Genomic DNA, 23,057 nt, shown 5'->3' with positions numbered 1-23,057 from the left:
ATTCTGCCATTTAAAGTATCATATGTGGATCGAACTTTTGTCTATGTACAGTCCATAGTACCAATTATTTGACACGATGTGCCGCAGGAAGTGAAATTTGATTTAGATAAACAGGGTAAAAGAATATATTCGGATTTTGTTTTCAGTTTTTCTGCATTTATGGGATTTATGGTTCTAAGGTAATGAAATTTGTGAAGGGACCAAACTGCTTGGAAGGATCGAAGTTTGCAGAGAGCAAAGAAAAGGAGGAGTGTGTTAGAGTGTTTTGAATCCACCGTGTACATGCTGAAAAATAACGGACCTAGGATCTCCCTTGAAGGACTCAATAAAAAATAAGAATGGATAGAGAGGTTGAGGTTCGGTAGGTCACGTGGAAGAAGTGATCATATAGGATTGGTTTTATTATAGTACCTAGATAAAACACTGACGTTAAATGAGTTGAAGCCGTCCAACTATGTTTAATTTTTTGATTTGTGTTGATAGGAAAATTTGCCCTTTTTTGAAATTCTTGCACATTTTCTGAACAGCATTGATATTGGGTGAGTTTTTCGTTCTTGTTATCTTTAGGTCCAATACTGAAAATATTTCTTTAATTATGACATTTTCATTTTGATGGTGATGAGAACGATACAAGGAAGAATTTCGTGCCTTTTACTTCCTTGTATCGTAGTTTAGTTTAATTGACTCGATCCTTCTATTAAAAATAGTAGGTTATTGACAGTCATTGCTCTAATTCTTTTTCCTAGGTCTTCTTGGTCCTCTTGGTTATGTCTCCACTGAGTAGTTCACATCGAAGCTGACGTGAGTGGCAGTTGGTTCCTAATTATTGCGTAACAAATAAGGTCATCATTGAATATACCCATGTAGTGAAGGTATTTTCCCAGATGCCAGTGACCGATATACATAGCCCTATCATACTTCTGTTTTACCCTGCCTAACTGTAGAAATGTGTTTGCCAGTTTTTCTTTAATCATGAGTTTACTGTGTCTGGCACCTCTGGAGTTTGTCCTCTTCTCATTATTTTTTTTTTTTTTTGCGGACCCATTCTGAGATGGAAGAATCTATGTCTCAAGTATAGGTTCTAGGCCTATTTATGCAGATCCTCCTATGGCCAGTTTGTTTGCTTGTTTTTTACCCAGAACCTCCCTGGTACCCAAAATAATCCAGGCTTAAAAATTTTTTCAAGTTTTCGAGATTTCTGGTTTATTCATTTACTATTTTTGTTACCATGCTACGTGCTAATGCTTTTAGGGCTACTTGGCTGTCTGATCCTTGGGAGTCGATCTTGGTGCCAGAAGCGTATCGAAAGCCTGGAAGACGTCGATCTATTGCCTTTAGATAGGTTTAAAGAGAGAGAACATGGTATAAACACCTGATGAAAATGGATGTATTCCAGGCCTGGATTAATATTTAACTGCGCGAATAAACTTAATTCTATAAAAATTTTGTACCCTGCAAGATTGAGAAGCATTGGGGCATGCGACATTCGAAAGGTGAACGCATTCCAAGTAACGCAGTGTCGTCTATTGACCCATATAAGTTTGTACAATTGGCTGTGCTTTGCCGCCACAATAAGGAAAACTTCACTCTAGTAAATATTTACATCAAATAATTGTAGAGTATTGGCTAACAGTACATGAGGAAGTATTTGATTATACGAGCATGTTATATTTTTTGGTCCAAAAACTTACTCTTATAAAAGGGTTTTGACTACTGATTATTGTTTTGGCATATCATTCAATGACCCAGTTTCTTAAGAATCTCCTTAACAATGGAATGACTCCAGTTTGTTTACAGTTTTTTCCATAAATATTTTAGATACACATAAGAAAATGGTGACCACATTAGAAGTTCGTCACCCGACAGACCACACAGAGAAATCTAACAAATTAATCTGCATTATGTTTACATATATTTTAAAGTTTACATGTCATACACCTCGATGTTATTCGATTCATCAGTAATTAACGCGAGAGAGGTAGATGGCGATTGAAGCTAACGAGATCACAACGGGGGTCCATGGCTGTGACAATGGGCTCTTCTGAATAATTACAGAACTGTTTGTCACCTGATAAGCCCAGACAGCCACGGCGATTTTAATACAAAGGCTCATTACTTTTTCTCCTTTTTTCACTCCGGCGCTCAGAATTGGAGAGGAGCCAGTTTTGATTCGGGCCAGCATAAATCAAGGCGGTTATCATTTTCAGAATGCATTTCCCTATTGGTGGAAAAGGGACGGGCAATTAGAAGTGATTAATGATCCGATCTTTTAAGAAAAGATAGTCGCGGGATACCGAGAAAACGCAGGATTTCCAAGATTGTAGGCATATCTGGTTAAATATGGACAAAAACCAGATTATGCTTAAAACTCTCTAAAGTTTTTAACGAAGGTTAGATGAATCGACCGTTTAGATATCACCCATTTGTTTGCAATTCCAATAAATTGTTAAAAAGTTTTAGCTGAAGTGTAAGAGAGAAGGACCTATACGATTTTAATATATTAAAAAAATCGCTGAAAACGGATTACATATTGCGAAGTTACACAAGTGTTCTGTAATAAGAACCATTGCTTGGACAGGAGTGGCAGCTCTTCTCCTATGTAAACGGAAAGGATGTAAAACATAAAATAACATATGTTTTTTATATAGATAGAAAGAGAAAATACTATTCTCTGGAAACTAAAATAAACTAAAAAGGTTTCAATTAACCATCTTCCATCCCAAGTTGTAAGGATAAGAGGTAATCAAAGAGATGGGACTTAAAGTTGGAAAGGGATGGGACTCCACGTATGAGAAAAGAAAAACCGAACGCAACTTGGGAGTAATTTAAAGTTTTTGATTTATGCGTACATTAGTGATTAATGTTTTGAAAGATTCTATGTTAAATATTGATAAAATCGAAGCAAAAAAGCGGGTTGTTTAATACCCATTGCGTAGTTGATGTTTGCATGTAATATTCGATGACCTCTGTTGATAACGTTATGTACGTTTGCATAACGCTAATTACCGTTTATTTTACTTGTGCGATCTCGTTTTACGTGCATTTTATCACCGAACATCATGTAAAAGCTACGCGATTAGGGATCGACACCCGGTCCCGACACCGGCTGGTTGATATTTTCAAACGATCCGTGGGAATTAATAAGCCGAGTGAATTTAATCGAGCACTTTCCTGTTATTGGATAAACGGAAAGCTTTTCCTAAAAAGCCCGTTACTAAATGCAATAAATTATGAAATTATTTGGCCAGGGAGCAGGGGCGATCTTTATTAAAACAGAGAAACTTCTATAATCGAGTTTGTTTCATCGAGTTATTATTGGCGACAAATACACAGCACCCTTCTCCTTCAAATTCACCGGACTGAAATTTCCCTTTATGTACTAGGAAATCTAATTTTGCTAATTGTTCTTGTACAAAGTCAAGTTTGAATAGCTGCACTCTACAAATACAGGTTTAAAGTTCAAAAAAATAAAATCTCGTCGCTTTGGTGTAAAAGTCGAAGGTGTGCCCTTGTTCGGTAGATCTCCTGATAGTTGACAAATTGATCTCCGGGCGGCCAATCACTTAATATACTTAGACTACTCTCGGCTGATACAAATGGAAAGTGATCATTCATCAGTGCTAAGGCCATTATTTAAACCGCATCGACTTATCCGCTCTAATCCATTCATAAATCTGCAAACGCAATCAAAGAAAAGTGATGCTGCGAAGGCTGATATTATTTTCTTCGTTTCATTTGGTTTTAAGTGTATTTTGTTTTGTGTTTATTTAGTTGGTTTGTCACTTCATGTAATTATTCATTTTTATGCACCACAATTACAAAACAAACCATTTCTACACTAAACAATTTTTTTTTAAATAACGGAAAAAAATAGTTCATCGTTATTACAGTCAACATGGTTATAGAAATGATAAATGGTGGAGTGAATGTGTTGTTCTATCTTTTTATAAAGAGTCAACATGTTTTGATGTAACATGTTTTCCATACTGACTAACCACCTCAATCTCAAATACGTTCTCTCTTTCCCTCTTTTTTACTCCATCTCGTTCTCGTCCTTCCTACCAACTCTCTCTTTTTCTTTTATTCTCTTGCTCTCTTTCACTCTCTCCTTCATCATTACTGCAGTCAACAGGTTTTGATATAACATCAAGATATAACCTCACTTCCATACTGATTAACCACCTCACTCCCTCCTTCAATCGCCCTCTCTCTTTTTTCCTATCTCTTTCATTCCTAAGAGTGGATTTCAAAAAGTTTTGTTCAAAGAAACACCAAAAAGAATGTATAGTACAAAACATAGCAGCAAGCACTAGCAGGTAGAACTGTTTAGTAGACAAGTATACAAGACACTAAATAATTTAAGACAACGCATTAAAATAAAGACGGAAACAAAAGTTACATTAGGGTCTACAACAATATACCAATAGTAGAAAAAGAAACGTATAATAGCTTTTCAAAAAAAGACTACAATATACACAGACAGGCAAAAAAATTCCATCCAATTGATTTTTTTGTTCATTTTCTCGATAAAAGAAAATTCTGCCCTTAATTTGCCTCATAGTTTTTATCAATAAATTTTTCGTTCATGCTGTTTTAAATTGGGAATATAAATTAGTGGTAAACACACTTCATCCTTAATCCAAAACAAGGATAAAGGATTTTTCATTGGTTACTTTCTACGGAATTTAAAATGTTTATTCAGTCTCATTTGACTTCTGAAGCAATAAACTGTTTAGTTTTCATCTTTGTTTTCTTAATTGCAATTTTCAAACTTTAATATGCCACTTAGCGCTGAGGATGTTGCGTGTGGTGTAGCGCTTATTGATGATGGACGTTCCATCAGGTGTGCAGCTATTGCTCTGATTTCTCTACGAAATACTACGAGACGCTTAGACGTTTTTCAATAAACTGGGTCCTACCATAGAAGGCCCGGTTCTGGACGCCCTAGGGTAATAGGACCATAGGATGATCGTTTTTTGACTACGAGAATTTTGCACCGGCACCTTACTATTGTTCAAGCGATTCATCTGCTCCAGGAAATTCGAGGAGTCAAAATTTCTGAACGCCCTGCTCCAAGAGGATTACATCAGTATGGACTGATGGCGTTTCGCCCCGTAAGAGGACCAGAATCGACCAGAACACACAGAGTTGCACGGCTCGCATTTGCTCGCGAGCACAGCCTTTCTTTGGACGATTGGTATGGTGTACTTTCTACAGATGACTGTACATTTGCTCTACGATCTCCAGATGGGCGTGAAAGAGTGTAGAGAAGACTAAATGAAAGGTACGAAGATTGTAATTTTTCCCAGAGCCTACCTTTTCTTCGTAGCTTAGTGATGGTAAGGGCGGGAAATTCAATGGAGAGCCGCACAGAGTTGGTTTTTGGATGAACTTTTGGAACATTATGTGTTCCCTATCCTCGATGAAATCGGCGACAATCCTATTCTAATGCAAGATAATACCCGTCAACATGTCGCTCGCATAGTACAAACGTACATTCAACAGCATAAGATCAGGATCTTAGCCTGGCCAGCCCGTTCTCCAGACCTGAACCCCATCGAACATTTATAGAATAACCTCAAAAGACGAATAAGAGCACGTCCATACACTCCACGATCTTGAAAGGACTCTTCGTGAAGAATGGGCTGACCTCCAGCTACGAGACATTTCCAGACTTGATAGAAAGTACGCCGATGAGTCTTCGAGGACATAAGGCAAAAGAAGGAAATACGCGATATTGAAATGTTAACTAAAAATCTAATTGAAACAAATTTTATCTATCCGTCTTTTTTTAGATTTATTTTCCTTAGCAATTTACATTTTTTTAAACGTTTTTAGACAGACTCAATTATTAAACGTTAAAAAACGTGAAACTTTGATTAATATAAAAATATATACAAATCAAGTTATATTACAAGTGGCTGGAATTTTTTACCTGTCAGTGTACTAATGAATGAATCACGATATAACTCGGGAGTAATTGGAAGTACTCCTTTGATTCATGCGTAAATGAGTAATTAATGTTTTAAAAAGAGATTCTACGTTCAATGTCAATAAGATCGCAAAAAAGAGTTATGTTTAATTATTCCTTAGAAGTTGATGTTTGCAAGGGATATTCCATTCAATATATTATTTTTCTATTTTTCATTCCCTCTCTATCAAACTATGGATCTCTTTTTTGTCTATTAACAATTATTTTTGTTTATCTACATCTTGGTCTACCTTGCACGATTACCACTTAAACTATCATAAACAAAGTAACGAATAACATTTATTTAATTATATTTGGTTTATTAGTTTTGTTGATCGGATTAATAACATTTGTGGACGTTGCCGGAAATCGATAATACATTTTTATTACATTTACCAGACTGTTCGAACGTCAAAGAAAATTTTAAAAAGAAATTTTAGTCAATGATGCTTATCGTTCAAAATATGGTTTTTTAGAGTGTTATTAAATTTTCCCCCATGATACCAGCAAAACTACTTTCGATCATCAGTCAGGATGAAACGTTCGCAGTTGAGGTTGGATTTTTTTGGTGAAGTTAAAAACATTTCAACTGGTCTGAGAGCACTATTGAGTCAGAATTTTCTCCTCTTTCGCAGGCTGATAAAAAATGTTAAGATATCGTACATTACTGATGTACTAAAGGTAATTGTACGACCTAATAGTAATGTACTAAAGTTAAAATTAATTTAATTGCTCTTGATGAAGAAGTTACAAAATGGAACTTATTTAGCTTGACTTTTCCTCTTGAATGATTATTCTTGATGTTTATTGAAATAATTTTTGGCATGTGGCTATTTTTGTCTTCGTTTTGTACGTTGTAAAATGGAGAAAAGGAAAGTGATTGTTTGATGTTAAAAATAAACTTTTCGAGTTTCCTCATTAACTCTTTTTCTATTATGCACAGGGGTTGGTGTTGTGGGAGGAAAACGCCACTACACTTTCGCTCATTAAAAGAGGGATAATCCGGCTTTTCTCAACAAAAAAAGAGCGAGTGACGCAATTCCTTTTGGTGAGGTGTAACAATAGAATGGTCACATCACCGATATATACTGGGATTCCTTGAAACCTAATTCATAGATATATAAAGAAAGCGTACGAAACATAAAAAAACTTACTTTTAAATCCATATTTATTATTTATATGAATATTTTTATAGCGTTCGTTTTCAACAAGTTCCGGCTTATTGTCACATTTGGTCCAGCTTACAGGATAAAACATAATTTTTTTTCTTTTGTTTTATTTTTGAAGCCTATGTACATAATACCCAAAAATGTTTTACAATTTCGATATTTATTATTTATATGAATATTTATATCGTTTGATTTCAACAAGTTCTGGCTTATTGTCATATTTGGTTCTGCTTACAGGATAAAACATAATTTATTTTCTTTTGTTTTTGTTTTAAAGCCTATGTACTTAATATACAAAAATGTTTTACAATTACCAAAATATCTATTTTTACTGATAAATAACGGAAGTGCAGAAATGATTCGATAAAACTCTCGTAATCATGAAAATCAGTTTATGAGAAGAATTAAGCCGACAAAGAAGAAAATAAATTAGATAGGTAAAGTTTGTCGTTCTGATGTTTAAGTCTTGGCCGTGACTTGTATTTGTCGATGAGTACTGGCGTATGTGTTTGTTCAAAACGGAGACACAGATGGTAGCTGGCAGTTTTAGCACGATTTTTAGTTTTTGTGCGTGTTTGTATGTGATAGATATGTAGAACAATAGATATAGAAACATAGACAGATATATTAATAGAAAGATATACATATANACACGCAAGAATGGCACAATTACACAGAAGACAAACACTTTGAGCCCTGAAGATGATCTCAATAAAGATCGAAACGTTGGCACGATAAAGAAAATTTTTTTCTGAATCCTACATCACACCAGACCGCATCTCACGATTTCTAAATAAATAAAAAAGAAAGTGAGAGAGAGAGAGAGAGAGAGAGAGAGAGAGAGAGAGAGAGAGAGAGTGGGATAGCGTTAGGAATAGAAAGGGAAAAGAAAGAAGAGAGTGCGAGAAAGGTAGATTGGTTAAGATAATATATAAAACCAGAAAAAGTATGTTAGAAGGGCAGGCCGATAGACATACACTTTTGCCCAAAAAAAGCTCGCTTATTTTGAACATAATAATCATCAAACAAGCACAAAAATGAAATTTAAAAACACTTTTCATATTTCTTTTCATTGGGTAGGCTATAATTTTGTCCTGTCACATCATGATCTCGCCCATCAAGGCCGTTGGGGGAGAGTGAAGCTATTGGGTTGGTGAGAAATAAATTAATGCTGGTTTTGAAAATTTGTTTTATTTTCGCAAGTGTTTGCAATGTAAACAAAGCTAAAACCTCAAATCTAATTTAACGATGATAATAAATACTTTTAACCAATAACTTTTATACAAAACGTTTTAATTTATTAAACCATTTATGTTTAGTGGCCTAATTGATTATATTAATTACTAATTTTCAAACAATTGATTAAAGAAAATTCTTATAAGAAAATAGGGGAAATTAAGGAAGAGCTTAGTGATGACCACTCAACCGTTGTTCACCAACTTTAGCAAATTGGTAAAGAAGCTCGAAAGTGGGTACCGAACGAACTAACTGAAGCCCACAGAAATCGACGCTTTGAAATTTGCACGTCACCTCTGCTGCCCCACTAAAATAATCCATTTCTCGATCGAACCATCACGTGCGATAAGAAATGGATTCTGAACGATAACAGGAGGCGTAAAGGTTGGACAAGGATGAAGCGCCAAAACACTCCCCGAAACAAATCTGCACCCAAAAAAGTTTATGGTGTGTTTAGTAATGTACTATTGGGGTTGTTCACTATAATTTCCGGAATTATGGTGATACTATCACAGCAGAGAAATATTGCTGAGAAATTGACAAAATGCAGGGGAAATTGCAACGACCTAGTCCAGCATTGGTAAACGATAACACCAGACCATATGTCGCGATGTCAACCCTGCGGAAACTAAAGAACTTCGGATATGAAACCTTACCGCACCCTCCATATTCACCCGACCTCACCGTACAAACTTCCACATTTTTAGGCATTTTGACCTCTTGAGGAATAAAATTTTTAGAGAACGCGATGAAGCCGAAAACGCCTTCCAAGACTTTATTTTAAGTAGAAATAAATATTTTTATGTCAGTGTATAATAAAACTACGATATTGTTTGATCGAGTAATCGATGGCTTGGGCAAAACATCGATGTTACGCAAACATCAGGTGGTTGGACATCGATGAATCATAAACATCACGTACTCGATATTCGATAGTCGATACCCAACCCTGCTTTTATGTACAACCACAGTTCACCTTCCACATTGGTTTGTTTTGAATGTTATTATCAGGGATGATCCCTGTTTTTCCGAATTATTCGCTATTGGAATATTTGCTTTATTATTTAAGTTCCCACGATGCGATTTTTAGAACTTTTCAGCGGCATTGGTGGCATGCACGTAGCCCTAAAAGGTTTGTTTGTATTACTGCTACATTTTATTTATTTATGTTCTAATATATTTATCCCATTCGATAGAAAGCGGAATAGATTTTGAAGTAGTGCTTGCTGTAGACATAAACGAAGTCGCAAACAAAGTCTACAAGTATAATTTTCCAGAAACAAAGCTCCTCCAAAAAAACATTCAGTCGCTTACAAAAACTTTCATCGATGAGTTGGACATCAATGGGATTTTGATGAGTCCACCTTGTCAGCCGTTCACCAGGCAAGGCAAGAAATTCTTTTTTTTATTTATTTCTGTTTATTTATTTATTTTTTTAATTATTTTAGGCTGGGAAACAAGAAAGATATTGAGGACAAGAGATGTTCAGCATTGTCACATTTGACTGACTTGATCCCTGAGCTTGATACAAAGCTTAAGTACATACTGCTTGAAAATGTGAAAGGATTTGAAGTTTCTGAGGCTAGAAATGCTTTGGTTAAACGTTTAGAAGGCAGTTTTGAAATCAGGGAGTTCCTTTTGACTCCATTGAATTTTGGCATACCAAACAGCAGACTTAGATATTACTTATTGGCTAAAAGAAAGCCTTTAGAATTTAAATTCGATAATAAACTTGTATGTTTATTTTTCAACTCAATTTTTGTTATATATTGTAGTGTAAATAAGACTTTTTTCAGCACACTTTCATACCAGGGAGTAAAGAAGAATTGGTGAAAGACATCAGCAAATATATAGAATTGAGTGACAACAATGAAAACAATGATTACACTCTTTCGCTAGAAACCCTCGCTAAACGAGTATGGGTGATTGACATCGTAAATAAAACATCTAAAAACTCCTGTTGTTTTACAAAATCATATGGGCGATTTTTGGAAGGCACAGGATCGTTGTACTCGCCCTTGCAAGCGAATAGAATTGCAGAGATAAGATCATCATTGAGAGACTGCGAAAAGGAGAGTTTCAACAAAGCCTTGTCCTCGTTGAAGCTGAGGTATTTTACACCGACAGAAGTCAAAAGGCTTATGTGCTTCAACAAAGAGTACAGTTTTCCTGACTCTGTGACTTTAAAACAGACGTACAATCTACTTGGGAACAGTGTGAATGTTAAAGTTGTTTCAGAATTGTTAAAAGTTTTAATAAATGATTGATTTATGTATAAATTATTTATTTTTTGTTTTTATCTATCGCCTTGCTAACTTCAAACAGTGAATTCTGAATCTCTTTTCAAACAACAGTTTGTGTTCTGGGTTGAACTTATTAGAAACTTCTTATATTAGATGCTAACAAGCTAAAAAAATTGATGGGAGGAGTTTGTGTAATTTGATCTGTCCCCTAAAAATGGAAAATGCAAAAAAAAACCTAGATTAACCCAGCAAGAGTATGTGTAGACTGGAGTATCTCTAAATTGTTCTTTTTTATAAAGAAAAACAGGGCAGTCCTAAGGAATTCTGATTAAGGTTATTTTTATTGAGTTCCATTTCCAGTTGAGGAATCACCAAGAGAAGATAATCCGAGGTAGTTATCCCTGTTTATCTAAATTAAATACCACTTCCTGGAGCGTATTGCATCAATTACTTGCAACTGTACATAGAAAAACGTTTGATCCAAGTAAATGACTTTAAATGTCAGAATCGAACTGCGGGTTAAGACAACTAACAAATGTGTGGTGATTAGTGACCGTTAATCGATATTTATTTAGAAATCGTGAGATGCGGTCTGGCACTCTCGACACGACACACAAGAATGGCACAATTACACAGAAGACAAACATTTTGAGCCCTGAAGATGATCTCAATAAAGATCGAAACGTTGGTACGATAAGGAAAATGTTTTTCTGAAACCTACATCACACTAGACCGCATCTCACGATTTCTAAATAAACAACTAACAAATTTCTAATTTTCAAGGCAGCTCTTTTAGCTCCTATATGGACTTATTGACTGGAACGGTATGGGATGGCTAAACACTCAAACCTTAACGGGATGCAATCCAGAAAAAAAAAATTCCACACAACCATGTTCTTTCCTTTATTAGTTAGTAACTATGTTCTCCACAACACTTCCCTGAATCTCATATGTTATTAACCTAGTCAAATTCCAATACCTTAAATTCCACTCTAAATCATCTTCTCTACATTCCAAATCCTTCGAAGGTTGAGTAATGTAGTAACCAATTCTCAAGGTATGGTTACCGCTGGCTCATATTCCCTCTTAACTCACCACTTATATTATTTCTTTGTAAGATAAGATCTTTTTATTGCAAAAATTAATGCAGTGGTAGATTAATAAAACAAAAGGAAAAAAGAAGAAGATAATCAGAGGTAGATTCTTCTTCCTCACAGAGCCTGTACATTGGTTCATTTCTGTTGATTCTTCTCTATTCATAGAATTAGGATGACTGTCCTAGCTATAGACTAATCAACTTTCTCCAAACAGGAATTCATCAACTACAAAATATTTCTGTTGTTTGTTGATCAAATAAGTTGTATTTTTATGTAAACACATTTGTATTAGCAAATATAAATAACATTGAGAAAAGGCGAATTTTAGCTGTACAAATTTTCCCTGCATTCATCACATACTCAATATGTTTGTTTATTGAGCATAGCAGTGATTTGCAATACTATAGACTTTTGATTAGGGTTATTTCTGTGTAAAATGGTCTATCCAATTGACAATTCACAGTAGAAGATAATCCGGTAGATGATTTTTCCTTGCAGAATCTGCAGAGTGCAGATGGGTTTATTTGTGTTGATTCTTCTGTATTATTAACATTCTCTCTATTGCCTCCATCAAGGATCACCCACCTTGGGTGTTAGCAGTTTGGGGTTAGATCTCGGTCTAATCTATCCAACCACTGAGGTTGGACTCCAGGGGCTATCAACTGCTAGGTAATTTCAACTCCCAGTGTAATCAGTCTCTAAATTGAAACCCATTCACATTCTCGCTCATTCTTAAATACATTCTTTTTTATTTATAAACCATTTACTCAGTTACAGTGGTGGAATACATGATACTCCTCAAACTTCACACCTATTATACAACTAACCTAATTGAGAGTTGATGGGTTCACAATATTTCACTATCAGCCCTCTCACACCAAATAGACCCACTAATAAATTCATTCAGTCTCAATATACTCAAAGAAATACAAGGCTATACAGTAAAATAGACCTGTTAACTTCAAAAATTGGAGCAGGGGACCAAATATTCACACCCTGCTCAAACACAATTCTCATATTGGTTGGTATTCTTACATGCTCCCTACATGGAGCCAAAGTATTGAATTCAATTATGTGGGACACATTGACAACCTATCTCTACATGCTAGGCCCATATTTATGCTTTGGCCCAAAAGTGTCAACCTCATGGCCTAATGTGTCTGTAGGATGAGGATGTTTCCTTTTCTATGAGAGTCACAGTTGATACAAGAAAGCTTTTCTGCCGATCTAGCTGAAGGCTGCCACTTCCTTTTAATTGTTTTTTGACACAAAAGTGTATAGAGTGAGTGAGTTATTAAACAATTATGTCAAAATTGGAGCTAATGCATAGTACAATGTGTACAAGAGGTGTTTTATCACATTCAACTTTGATTAACTGACCAATAGCATTTTCAAGTTTCCACAGTTAATGGAAAAGTTAGAAGAAAGTTATGTTGTACATTGGTAAACTTTTATTGGCCAGACACCAGAAAAATAATCAGTAAATATTTCTGTTATGAATAATTGTAATAATTTTTAATAATTTTTTCTACTATCCACTCGATACGTTGCTGGATTATTGATCAAACAATGTCTGTGGAGCGGCCTGTTATTACTTATTTAGGGAGTACTAGATACTCAATTAAAATATCGTGGACAAGTTGTAAATCTAATGGAGAAGAACTTTCTTACATAGTACAAATCGAAGACCGAGTATATGACTGGATAACAAAATATTGGTAAACAAACAATTTAAAAGTTTGGTAATATTTTTTCGATAATTTAGTGACAATAGTGCTCTTTTAAGGGGTTTACAAACTAGCACTGAAATAAGAAATTTGTCTCCAGAGGAAATATTTTCAGTAAGAGTTGGTTATGTCAAAAAAATCGAAGAAGAATGGGACGATGAGGTTGTTTGGAGTGATGTATCCATCTTGGCCTCAAAATGTAACTTTTAAAGTTATTTATGTCAGTATATATTGAATGTTTTGCTTGTATTATTGTGTTTTAGTCGATTTACCTTGGAGTTTTTATTTATTTCAAGACATTGAGAGATTTTCAGAGGAAAACATCAACAATTTTATACAAGAGAGGTAAACATTTTAAGTTTTATATAATATTGTTAAATAAAGATAGGTTTTTCTTGTTAGAAATTGGGAGATTGGAGTTTTAAACAGGCAGGGAGAAACTGCCCTTATGAAAGCAATCCGTTTTAAAAATGATTCCGCGTTGAAGCTCCTTATAAGTGGAGGGGCGGATATCAATGAACAACTTTGGCCAACATTTCGTTCTCCTTTGATGAATGCATGCTACTATGGAAATTTAGAAGCGGCCCAAATCCTGTGTACAAAAGGCGCAGATTGGAGCTTAAAAGATATGTAAGTTTTATTTTTTTAATTTTGTTTAAATACATGAATATAAGAATGTTAGAAATGGCATGGAGGCTCTTCACTACGCAGTCGAAGCATCACAGATTGATTTAGTCAAATATATAATTGAATGTGGCGCATATATCAATTCAAAAGATAATTCCGGCTGGACACCACTTATGATAGGAAGTAATATTCCTTTTTTTTTTTTTAATTTAAAACATATTATACTTCAATGTATATTTTTTTCAGTTATTATGGGTGCTGACTATGAATCTCTCAAGTTTTTAATAGATAACGGTGCGGAAATAAAAACAGAGGACAATTGGAAAAGAAGTTGTTTGAGAATGTCAAAAATTGTCGACCTAGATGAGGACAAGAGGAGACTTTTTGAAGCGAAAGAAGACGAAAAAGGCCTTGATGAAAGTTCAGCCTGGAATTCCAATGGTGAAAAAAGTGAAGAAGAGTCGGATATGGATATGCTCGCTGAATATACAGACACGATAACATGGATTTTACAAGAAGGCACAAAAAAAGAAGGAGAAAAAGAACTTGTTAAAGAAAATGCTGAAAGCGAAGAACCTGAAAAAACACAAAGCATCTCCAATAAAGTCACTTTACCCAATCATACAGAAACAGGGACTAATCAGGAAATAAATACTGATGCAACTACTATAGAAAATACACCATGTTAAAAATAAAAATATTTTTAAACATTTATGTTGATTTGAGACATAAGAAAAAAAAATCTTTTGAAAATTGTTATAGGTTTAACAAAATATATTACAATTTAAAAATATTGGAAAAATATTTGATGTTGGATTTGTATACATCAATCAATAGGTAAATAGATAAACATCTAACATAGACAAATTATATGGAACACTAGCAAGGTGAAAAAGTACATATAACATTTTTGCTTTCAGAGTCAAGGTATTGGTTTACAAAGAGGGTGTTTTAAGACCCTTATTTTTTAAATATTTCTCTAGTGCTTATTTGGGAGCAGTAAAAACTAAAAATAACAAATATATAAACTATATCTCAATTTTATTGTTTTACTATAACCTCAAAATGTTAAACATGTAACGTTTTAACTTTCAAAACCAAGATCTGGATTTATCAAGGGTATGTTTTAAGTCCCACTTTTTTACTATTCTTAAATTACTTATTTGAGGGGAGTAATATATAAAAATACCAAAAACCTAAACTATGTCCCAATTGTATTGTTTCATTATAACCTCAAAATTGTATACACATGTAAAATTTTGGCTTTTAGGATGAAGATATGGGTTAATATTTTTCATAAGAGAGTTCTTACTTACAGTTTGTTGTTTTCGAATATCAGGATTTCACGGTTAAAGCTCATCATCAGGATGAAAGAAGTTACAAGCACGTCTCTCGACACGAACTGAAGATCGGATCATCAGACAATGCGACGGTCCAATGAGAAGCCGGTTTATTTTGCCGCTCAATTTAAACCTGCGAAAAGCCGAAATTATAACATAACTAAATATTATCTGAATAAATCCTTAAAAAATTTAATTAATTAATAAAAATTTAATGAATAAAAAAATCCTTTACGGGGTTCATGATTTCCTGCAATTTATTGTTTGGGTCCAAGAAATAGGTTTCAATAGATTTTAAAATTATTTCTTATCTACCGTAGTGGTAATGAGGTGGTCACTGTATTGATAATGATAATAACTTAACATCGGGTAAAATAAATATAAATTCTAAAATAAATATTTATAAATTTATTATAGTAATAANATATATATATATCATAAAAGGTGGGGAAAAATATAAATAATGTAGCAGTAATTATACAAAAATACCTTTTTATAGTCAATATTACATAGCCGATTTTGAGACTAGGAAGAACCAAGAAATCAGCTAGAAACAAAAATTATCCCACCCAAAAATGTATTTTTTGCTATACATATTTTATCTCTATTTTATTGATAACTTAACATCGGGTAAAATAAATAAAAAATATAAAACAGATATTTATAAATTCATTATAATGATAAGATTTACTTTTTTATATAAAACTATTACTAAAACGTATAAAAACGTAAAAACTCGCAAAAAATATACATGTACATACACATTAAACTTAACAGTAATTACATATTTAATAAATCTAATAAAACTTAAAATATACTTCAAAACAATATGATGTAGCAATAATTGTCAAAAACACTAGCTTTTTATACTCAACATTGTAAAGCCGATTTTGAGACTAAGTGAAAGAACGAAATCAGTGTGAAAAAAAAATTACTCCAAGCTTATCCACCCAAAAATGACTTTTTTACAAAATAGATTTAAAGGTTTTAAAGAGTTTTTGAAATATAAAATTTCTTTAAATTAAAATAAAGTAAAACGAAAAAGTGTTTAATATTATCTAGTCTTGTTTCAAACTTTTATCTTTTGTTTGAGAAAAATTGTACAAGGTACTTCAGGCCCAGTTCAACTTCAAAATATCAAATACGACCCTATACATCCTGACACGTCATTTTAAAGGATATTTTACTCTCAAAACAATGGTGCAATCGGATTTTAAATTGGTCAAAAAATGACTTTCTCTTTCTCTCATTATCATTCCATCAATCTATCAATTTTATCTATTCATCTATCTATCTATATTTATTTATGTCTATCTCTATTTCTATCTCTCATTTTTTCTTTATCTCTCTACTTATCTTTCTTCTTTTACCCTTCTCTTCATTTATCTTTCTTTATTTTTTCGTGATATTTTCTCTTGCACTTTATTATTTCCCTCCCTCTCCCTCGTTTTGTATCACTTACTTTCCCCTAACGCTTTCCACGATCCTTCACGTTCTTGGTCTCTTTCACACTTTTTCTTTCCTCTTCTCGGTCTCTCATTTTTCCTTTTATCTCTCTCTCCCCCTCCCTCTCTCTCTCTCTCTCTCTCTCTCTCTCTCTCTCTCTCTCTCTCTCTCATTATATTATTCTCTTTCTTTCCTTTTCTCTCGTTCTTTAATTTTCTCTATTTCTCCCTCTCCCTATCTTTCTCCCTATATCTACCTATCTATGAGGCTATCTATACCGGGTGTTCTTTTTAGATGGCCCGGCCGAATTTCTCCTGAACCAATGACGCTATCAAAAAACGAAAAATACGTGTTTAATATTATTTAGTCTAGTTTCAAATTTTTACCTTTTGTTAGAGAAAAATTATATAGTTGACCAGTTCAACTTCAAAATTTCCAATATGACACTATACATCCTGACATCATTTTAAAGGAGTTTTAATAAAAATAATGGTGCAATTTTACATTGGTCAAAAAATAACAAAGTTATGGCAAAAAGTTTGAAAAAAAAGTCATTTGTTTTGCTGTTTATTAATCACATTTTATGTTAACCATGAACTATCAGAAAAAGTAGGTAAAATTCTTAAACGAGAAAGCTTTCGAGTAGCTTTTAGAGGTACATGTTTATTGACTTTGTTTTTTGATTTTGTCAAAAAGGGGGTTTACTGGCTTAATTATAATGATTGCCATATTAAAAATATAGGACAAATTGATAAATTAAAACGATAGTTAAAGAACACTTCACCAAATCGAACAAATGTTCTGAATTTAAGAACCATCTAAATAAAACAAAACCTAATTTAAATTTAAATTTAAATACAACAGTGCTACACAGTTCCAACAACGGGAGGGCACTAGATTGGTTTGAAAATTTTGAAATAAAAATATGTAAAGGTAAACTTGGATGCATAAATAATATAATTGATTTTGATTTACCTCCTATTTTAAATTTGTACCTAAATAATATTTGCCGCAAATTAACCCTTTATAGGATAATGGCAAGTATAGCGACCACTTCTATATCTCCGCACGCTGTCGTTTTTTTTCGAATGTGGTTGCATCGTTGGGCTTAGTTAACGGGACTTACTCGGTGCCAATTGCGTCCATAGAAAATAGTTCAGGGGATATTTTTAGTTTTGTGGTCAGTATAGTTGCCACAGTTCTTTGCTAGCAAGGCATTGTTAGACTTTATTGTTATGTTATTTACTTTTTTTCCACCTTATTGTTTATCTTTTTTGTAGAGTTTTATATATTTATTTATTTATGATATTTTTTATTTATTAAGAACTTTTAAATTTCAAGAGCCCTTTAAAACCCATAAATCGATGTTTTATAGCAAAAAATACATTTTTAGGTGGATGGTTAATAGTAATTAATAATAAGGATAATTTTTGTTTCAAGCTGATTTCGTGGTTTCACTTAGTCTTAAAATCGGCTTTGTAATATTGAGTATAAAAAGCTAGTGATTTTGTCAATTGTTGCTACATCATGTTTTTTCAAGTAGACCAAGAGACCAAGAACGTGAAGAATCGTGAAAAGCGTGAGGGGAAAGAAAGTGAGACAAAACGAGGGAGAGCTAAAGAAAAAATGAGAGATAGAAATAGAGATAGACATAGACAAATATAGATAGATGGTTGGATATATACGATTGATTGATTGATGGAGGGATAGTGAGAGAAAGAGTCATTTTTTGACAAATGTAAATTCCGATTACACAATTGTTTTCAGCGTAAAATATCCTTTAAAATGACGTGTTAGGATGTACAGGGTCGTATTTGAAATTTTGAAGTCGAACTGGGCCTGAGGTAAGTTGCATAATTTTTCTCCAACAAAATGTAAAAAATTGAAATAGACTAAAAAATAATAAACACGTATTTTTTTGTTTTTCTGATAGGCTCATTGGTTCATGAAAAATTCCGTCGAGCCTTTTTCGTCTTTTTTATTTATTTATTTTAATTTAAAAAAATTGTACATTTCAAGAACTCTTTACAACCTTTAAATAGATTTTGTAAAAAAGACATTTTTGGATGGATCAGCCTGGAGTAATTTTTGTTTCAAGCTGATTTCGTTCTTTCACTTAGTCTCAAAATCGTCTTTGCAATATTGAGTATAAACCTAGTTTTTTTTTATTTTTATAATTATTGCTAATCATATTTTTTCAAGTATATTTTAAGGTTTATTAGGTTTATTAAACATGTAATTATTGTTATGTTTAATGTGTATGTGGTAATTTTTGTTTTTATGTTTTTCTACGTTTTAGTAACAGTTTTATACAAAAAAAATAAATTTTATCATTATTTTATATTATTAAATTTATATAATTAAATTTATAAATATCTATTTTAGAATTGTTATTTGTTTTAACGGATGTTAAATTACTTTTAACAATAAAAGAGAAATTTAAAAAAAATATAGCAAAAAACACATTTTTGGGTGGATCACCCTTGGGTAATTTTTGCTTCTCGCGGATTTCGTTGATCCACTTACAAGGGGACGACCAGGTTGGTGTTTCACAGATTTGGACCAAACATTTTTTTTTTGCGTTTCTACACACCAAAATACCTGACACGTATCCTCCAGTTCTTGTGAATAGGCCCTAGTTTCGCTAAATTTTTTTTATGAAGGTTGAAATTTACCGTTTTTTATATTTTTAATACGCTGTTCCACATGCTCATATCAACTATGTGTACCACTCCACAGCATTTTTTATGCAGATTGCAATCATACTATAGTAAAAGCTAACAAAGTTTATCAATAACCAAAAAACTTCAAAAACATAAAAATTTTTGTTTGTTAAAACTAATATGAAATTTTGTATCAGCACCTCTAGCCACCCTTAAATAGAAATTTTGGCTTGGATTTAAATTTATCTATTTTTTCACCTCTGAAATTTATATATACATATAATATATAATATGATATGATTTTTCTAAGTAAACACGTACCTCTAAAAGCTACTCTAAACCTTGTTTTAGTATTTTACCTTTTTTTTTTTTTATAGTTCACAATGTATGGCAAGCAACAAAAACCTAATGGTTCATTTTTGGTGTGGTGGCTGAGTCCAATTGTTGCTTCTTTTAAAGTTAATTTTTTATTCCTTTTACTAGCAACCTATCAATAAATATTTCTTGATAACCATTGTTTTTAGCTAGGGTATTTTGACGTTTTTGATGTTCATTGATGACTATACTATTTCCTGTACCGGATTTTAAAATAACATCGCTGTTACTTTTTAACTTTTTATCAATAGATCTAATTGTACGTGGGATATTGAATTTTTTGACGTTTAGTTTTATCAATGTTTGTTTAATTAATTCAGAGCATTATTTTATTTTATATTTGTATTTATTTTACTACAATAAAATAAATACAAATGAACTAAGAGATATTAGTTTTTTTTATCTAATTCTCTTTTTTTGAGACAAATTTTAAACTTTTATTCAATAAATTGTTTTCTTCATTATTTATTGCCATATTTGTTATATTTATAACACTTGGGTAAAATCTACTTGGAGTTGTTTGGTCTTTATGAGAATTTTTAAATGTATTTCGTTTTACTTTTATTATCCAAGATTCTATATTTTTTTATCAATGATAAATTTAACTATTGACCGCGTCGTAATCGAATTTATCCTATTCTACTGGAGGCAATAATGAGGCAAGCTTAATGTGGACAAGATATTGGTAAAAAGTTTTGTATCTCTTTGACTATAAAAATTAAGTAATTGGTTATTTAATACGGCTTTATGGCATTTTCGCTGAAAGGGAGTTGGACAGTTTTTTTATATTTAATTTAGCAAGAAAAAATTTTGGGGTCAGATTTAATTTCAAGGATTGGGAATTGAACCAGGTTGATTTATTGATTTTAGAGCATGGAAGGCATAATTTATAAGGTTTTAAAATTTAAAAAAAGATTGCACAACATACTCACCTCACCTTTATCACTTCTATTAAGATATGGGTTTACCAAGAATATTTGGTATTCTTTTTACTGTTTTAAGTCTTCAGTTTTTAAATTTTTCAATTATTTGTTTTAGAGAAGCAAAAATAACAAAAAATATAAACTATACCCCAATTGATTGTTTTAATATAGTATTAAAATTTTAAATAGTTTTCGTAGATTCTAACCTAAAAGAATTCGCATTGTAAGTAAATCCTGTCATATAGGAGGTCTTAACACACGCGGACTAATGGGTTTTTATTGCATGTTTAATAAGTTAGCTTTATTATTGTGGTATTCCACAGGGGTCCATCTTAGATCTTCTTCTATTTTCAATGTACATCAATATCTCTACAGTTTTTTTAAACTCCTTTTCATTCCTCATTTATGCAGATGACTGTTACATATATTCCTCTTGTCGGCCAGCCAATTTGCATAGTCTCTTGGTAAACAAGCTTCGCAAAAAATTAATTTTTTCACATCCACGTACATGTATTTGTAAAATTTAAACAATGTTTATAAATCCCAGGCCCTGATGATGATCTCAATAAAGATCGAAACTTTGGCACGATAAAGAAAATGTTTTTCTAAAACCTACGTCACACCAGACCGCACTCACGATCTCCCAATAAGCAAAAAATTAATTTCAGTTTTGCCACTTGTAAATTTTCTATTCCATATATTGCGAGCCCCTCACCAGTTGCCAATTTCAATATCTCTTCTGCTTTTGGATCCCTTTTATCCCACCTATATACTTATGACTGTATATGCCTCTTTTCGGCTGTCTGATCTGCATAGTCTGTTGATTTCTAAGCTTAGCCAAAAATTTAAATTAAGCTAGGCCTGTTGTTAATTTTATATTTTATATGTGATTAGTCGCTTCTTTGTTGTCAATTTCAATTTCAAAAGATCTGATATTGGTATTATTCTGGTGTTGTACAGGGATCCATCTTAGGTCCTCTTTTATTTTACATGTTCAACAAATCTCTTGTGCTTTTGCTTTCCTTTCATTCAACCTATATTTGATAACTGTCAGTTATTTCTTGACGGCTCTTTAGCCCCTTGATTAGTAGCTACACGTCTGAACTAAAAATAATTTCTTAGATATCAATCTAACAAAAACATAAGCACTTGTCTGGTTACACTGACTTAAATAAGATTATTTAAACTTATAAAAGCTATTTGAAAGATATATTTTAATCAAATGGTTTATACACTTTCCATATTAACGATATTTTATAAATTGTGCTTATTTTACTTTTATTTGGTTTTATGAAAAATAAAATTGAATGATTCATCATAGAACCAGGAAAATAGCGATGTCCTGCATCACGTTTCCACAATTATAAACTCGCTCATTTTAATTGAAGACGTCAATGGATAAATGACAATAATTATATGAAATTTACTTTGGAATGATTTAGAAACGACCGTGCACCCTGAGAGGCTATGTAGTAACTTTTACGTTTTGACGAATGGCCTACGTCTAGTAACAATGACAGAACGCCCCTATCCAATGATCACGAAAAGCAATTTTTTTCAGAGATGAAGGTAGTTTCACTACCGCAAGTTTCTTGATATAAGGTCAGTAGATCGTGGCCCGTCCACTTTCACATTCGCTCGCCTTGGACTTGACTTTGGCCAACTTCCTAGGTTGTTGAACTCGCGCGGACGGCCGAGGAAAACCACTGAAGACAAAGTTTACAAATCTCATCCAAAAATAAACACAACTACAAATTTAAATTTTTATCTTTGGACCGTTTGTAGACATAAAAAATGAAAATACCCGAATAATAATAATATGGATTTCATCCTCACAAGCAGTACGAAGAACAATAGATAATACCACAATAACCAGGAATCTATGATTGGATCTCTGATGATCAAGATAATTAAAAAATAACAAGCAGGAATTAAAAATAAATACTCTGACCTTGCATTTTGTAAAAGAAGGCTAATAATCATTATGCATTAAAAATATAAAAAATCCTTCAAATATAAATTTGTCTGCACAATTCTTTAAGAGTCATGTTCATGCTATAAATAAAAATAAATATATACGGAAGTGCCAGCATAACAAAAACGAAAAACAGTAGTACGAGCATAAGCAAACACTGCTTCCTTAATTTGTGTTATTATTATTTTTTTTATTACAGATAATTCAGTTATGATCAATAAGTTTAATCAAGGTCAACAATTTTTTAAGAATTTATTTATTTTTA

The 23,057-nt window shown here is 32.7% G+C and overlaps 2 protein-coding genes across 2 annotated transcripts; both read left to right on the top strand.

Moving 5' to 3' along the window:
* The first annotated feature begins 9,306 nt into the window (after positions 1-9,306).
* On the top strand, positions 9,307-10,658 carry LOC106666303 (tRNA (cytosine(38)-C(5))-methyltransferase). Its single transcript, XM_014393387.2, has 4 exons — positions 9,307-9,508; positions 9,573-9,759; positions 9,825-10,110; positions 10,173-10,658. Exons 1-4 carry the CDS (start codon positions 9,454-9,456, stop codon positions 10,641-10,643), a joined length of 999 nt encoding a protein of 332 aa, XP_014248873.1. The 5' UTR covers positions 9,307-9,453; the 3' UTR covers positions 10,644-10,658.
* Positions 10,659-13,285: 2,627 nt separating this feature from the next.
* Positions 13,286-14,768, top strand: LOC106666299 (fibronectin type 3 and ankyrin repeat domains protein 1-like). The gene is made up of 6 exons (XM_014393383.1): positions 13,286-13,434; positions 13,503-13,642; positions 13,707-13,788; positions 13,846-14,073; positions 14,126-14,253; positions 14,317-14,768. The coding sequence occupies exons 1-6, from the start codon at positions 13,286-13,288 to the stop codon at positions 14,757-14,759; spliced, it is 1,170 nt and encodes a 389-aa protein (XP_014248869.1). The 3' UTR covers positions 14,760-14,768.
* Positions 14,769-23,057: the final 8,289 nt, after the last annotated feature.

Source organism: Cimex lectularius, unplaced genomic scaffold, assembly GCF_000648675.2.
Source record: "Cimex lectularius strain Harlan isolate CLEC.00 unplaced genomic scaffold, Clec_2.1 scaffold124, whole genome shotgun sequence".
Taxonomy (NCBI): domain Eukaryota; kingdom Metazoa; phylum Arthropoda; class Insecta; order Hemiptera; family Cimicidae; genus Cimex; species Cimex lectularius.
Note: the sequence above shows the minus strand (reverse complement) of the source record. Positions and strands in the feature narration are given on the sequence as shown.

What these genes read in the sequence shown, in the direction of transcription:
- LOC106666299 (XM_014393383.1), top strand. Translation starts at nt 13,286, where the DNA reads ATGTCTGTGGAGCGGCCTGTTATTACTTATTTAGGGAGTACTAGATAC. An exon ending in GATTGGAGCTTAAAAGATAT is followed by an intron (nt 14,074 to 14,125) that starts GTAAGTTTTATT and finishes TAAGAATGTTAG; the next exon opens with AAATGGCATGGAGGCTCTTC. An exon ending in GACACCACTTATGATAGGAA is followed by an intron (nt 14,254 to 14,316) that starts GTAATATTCCTT and finishes TATTTTTTTCAG; the next exon opens with TTATTATGGGTGCTGACTAT.
- LOC106666303 (XM_014393387.2), top strand. Translation starts at nt 9,454, where the DNA reads ATGCGATTTTTAGAACTTTTCAGCGGCATTGGTGGCATGCACGTAGCC. An exon ending in CCTTGTCAGCCGTTCACCAG is followed by an intron (nt 9,760 to 9,824) that starts GCAAGGCAAGAA and finishes TAATTATTTTAG; the next exon opens with GCTGGGAAACAAGAAAGATA. An exon ending in TTAAATTCGATAATAAACTT is followed by an intron (nt 10,111 to 10,172) that starts GTATGTTTATTT and finishes GACTTTTTTCAG; the next exon opens with CACACTTTCATACCAGGGAG.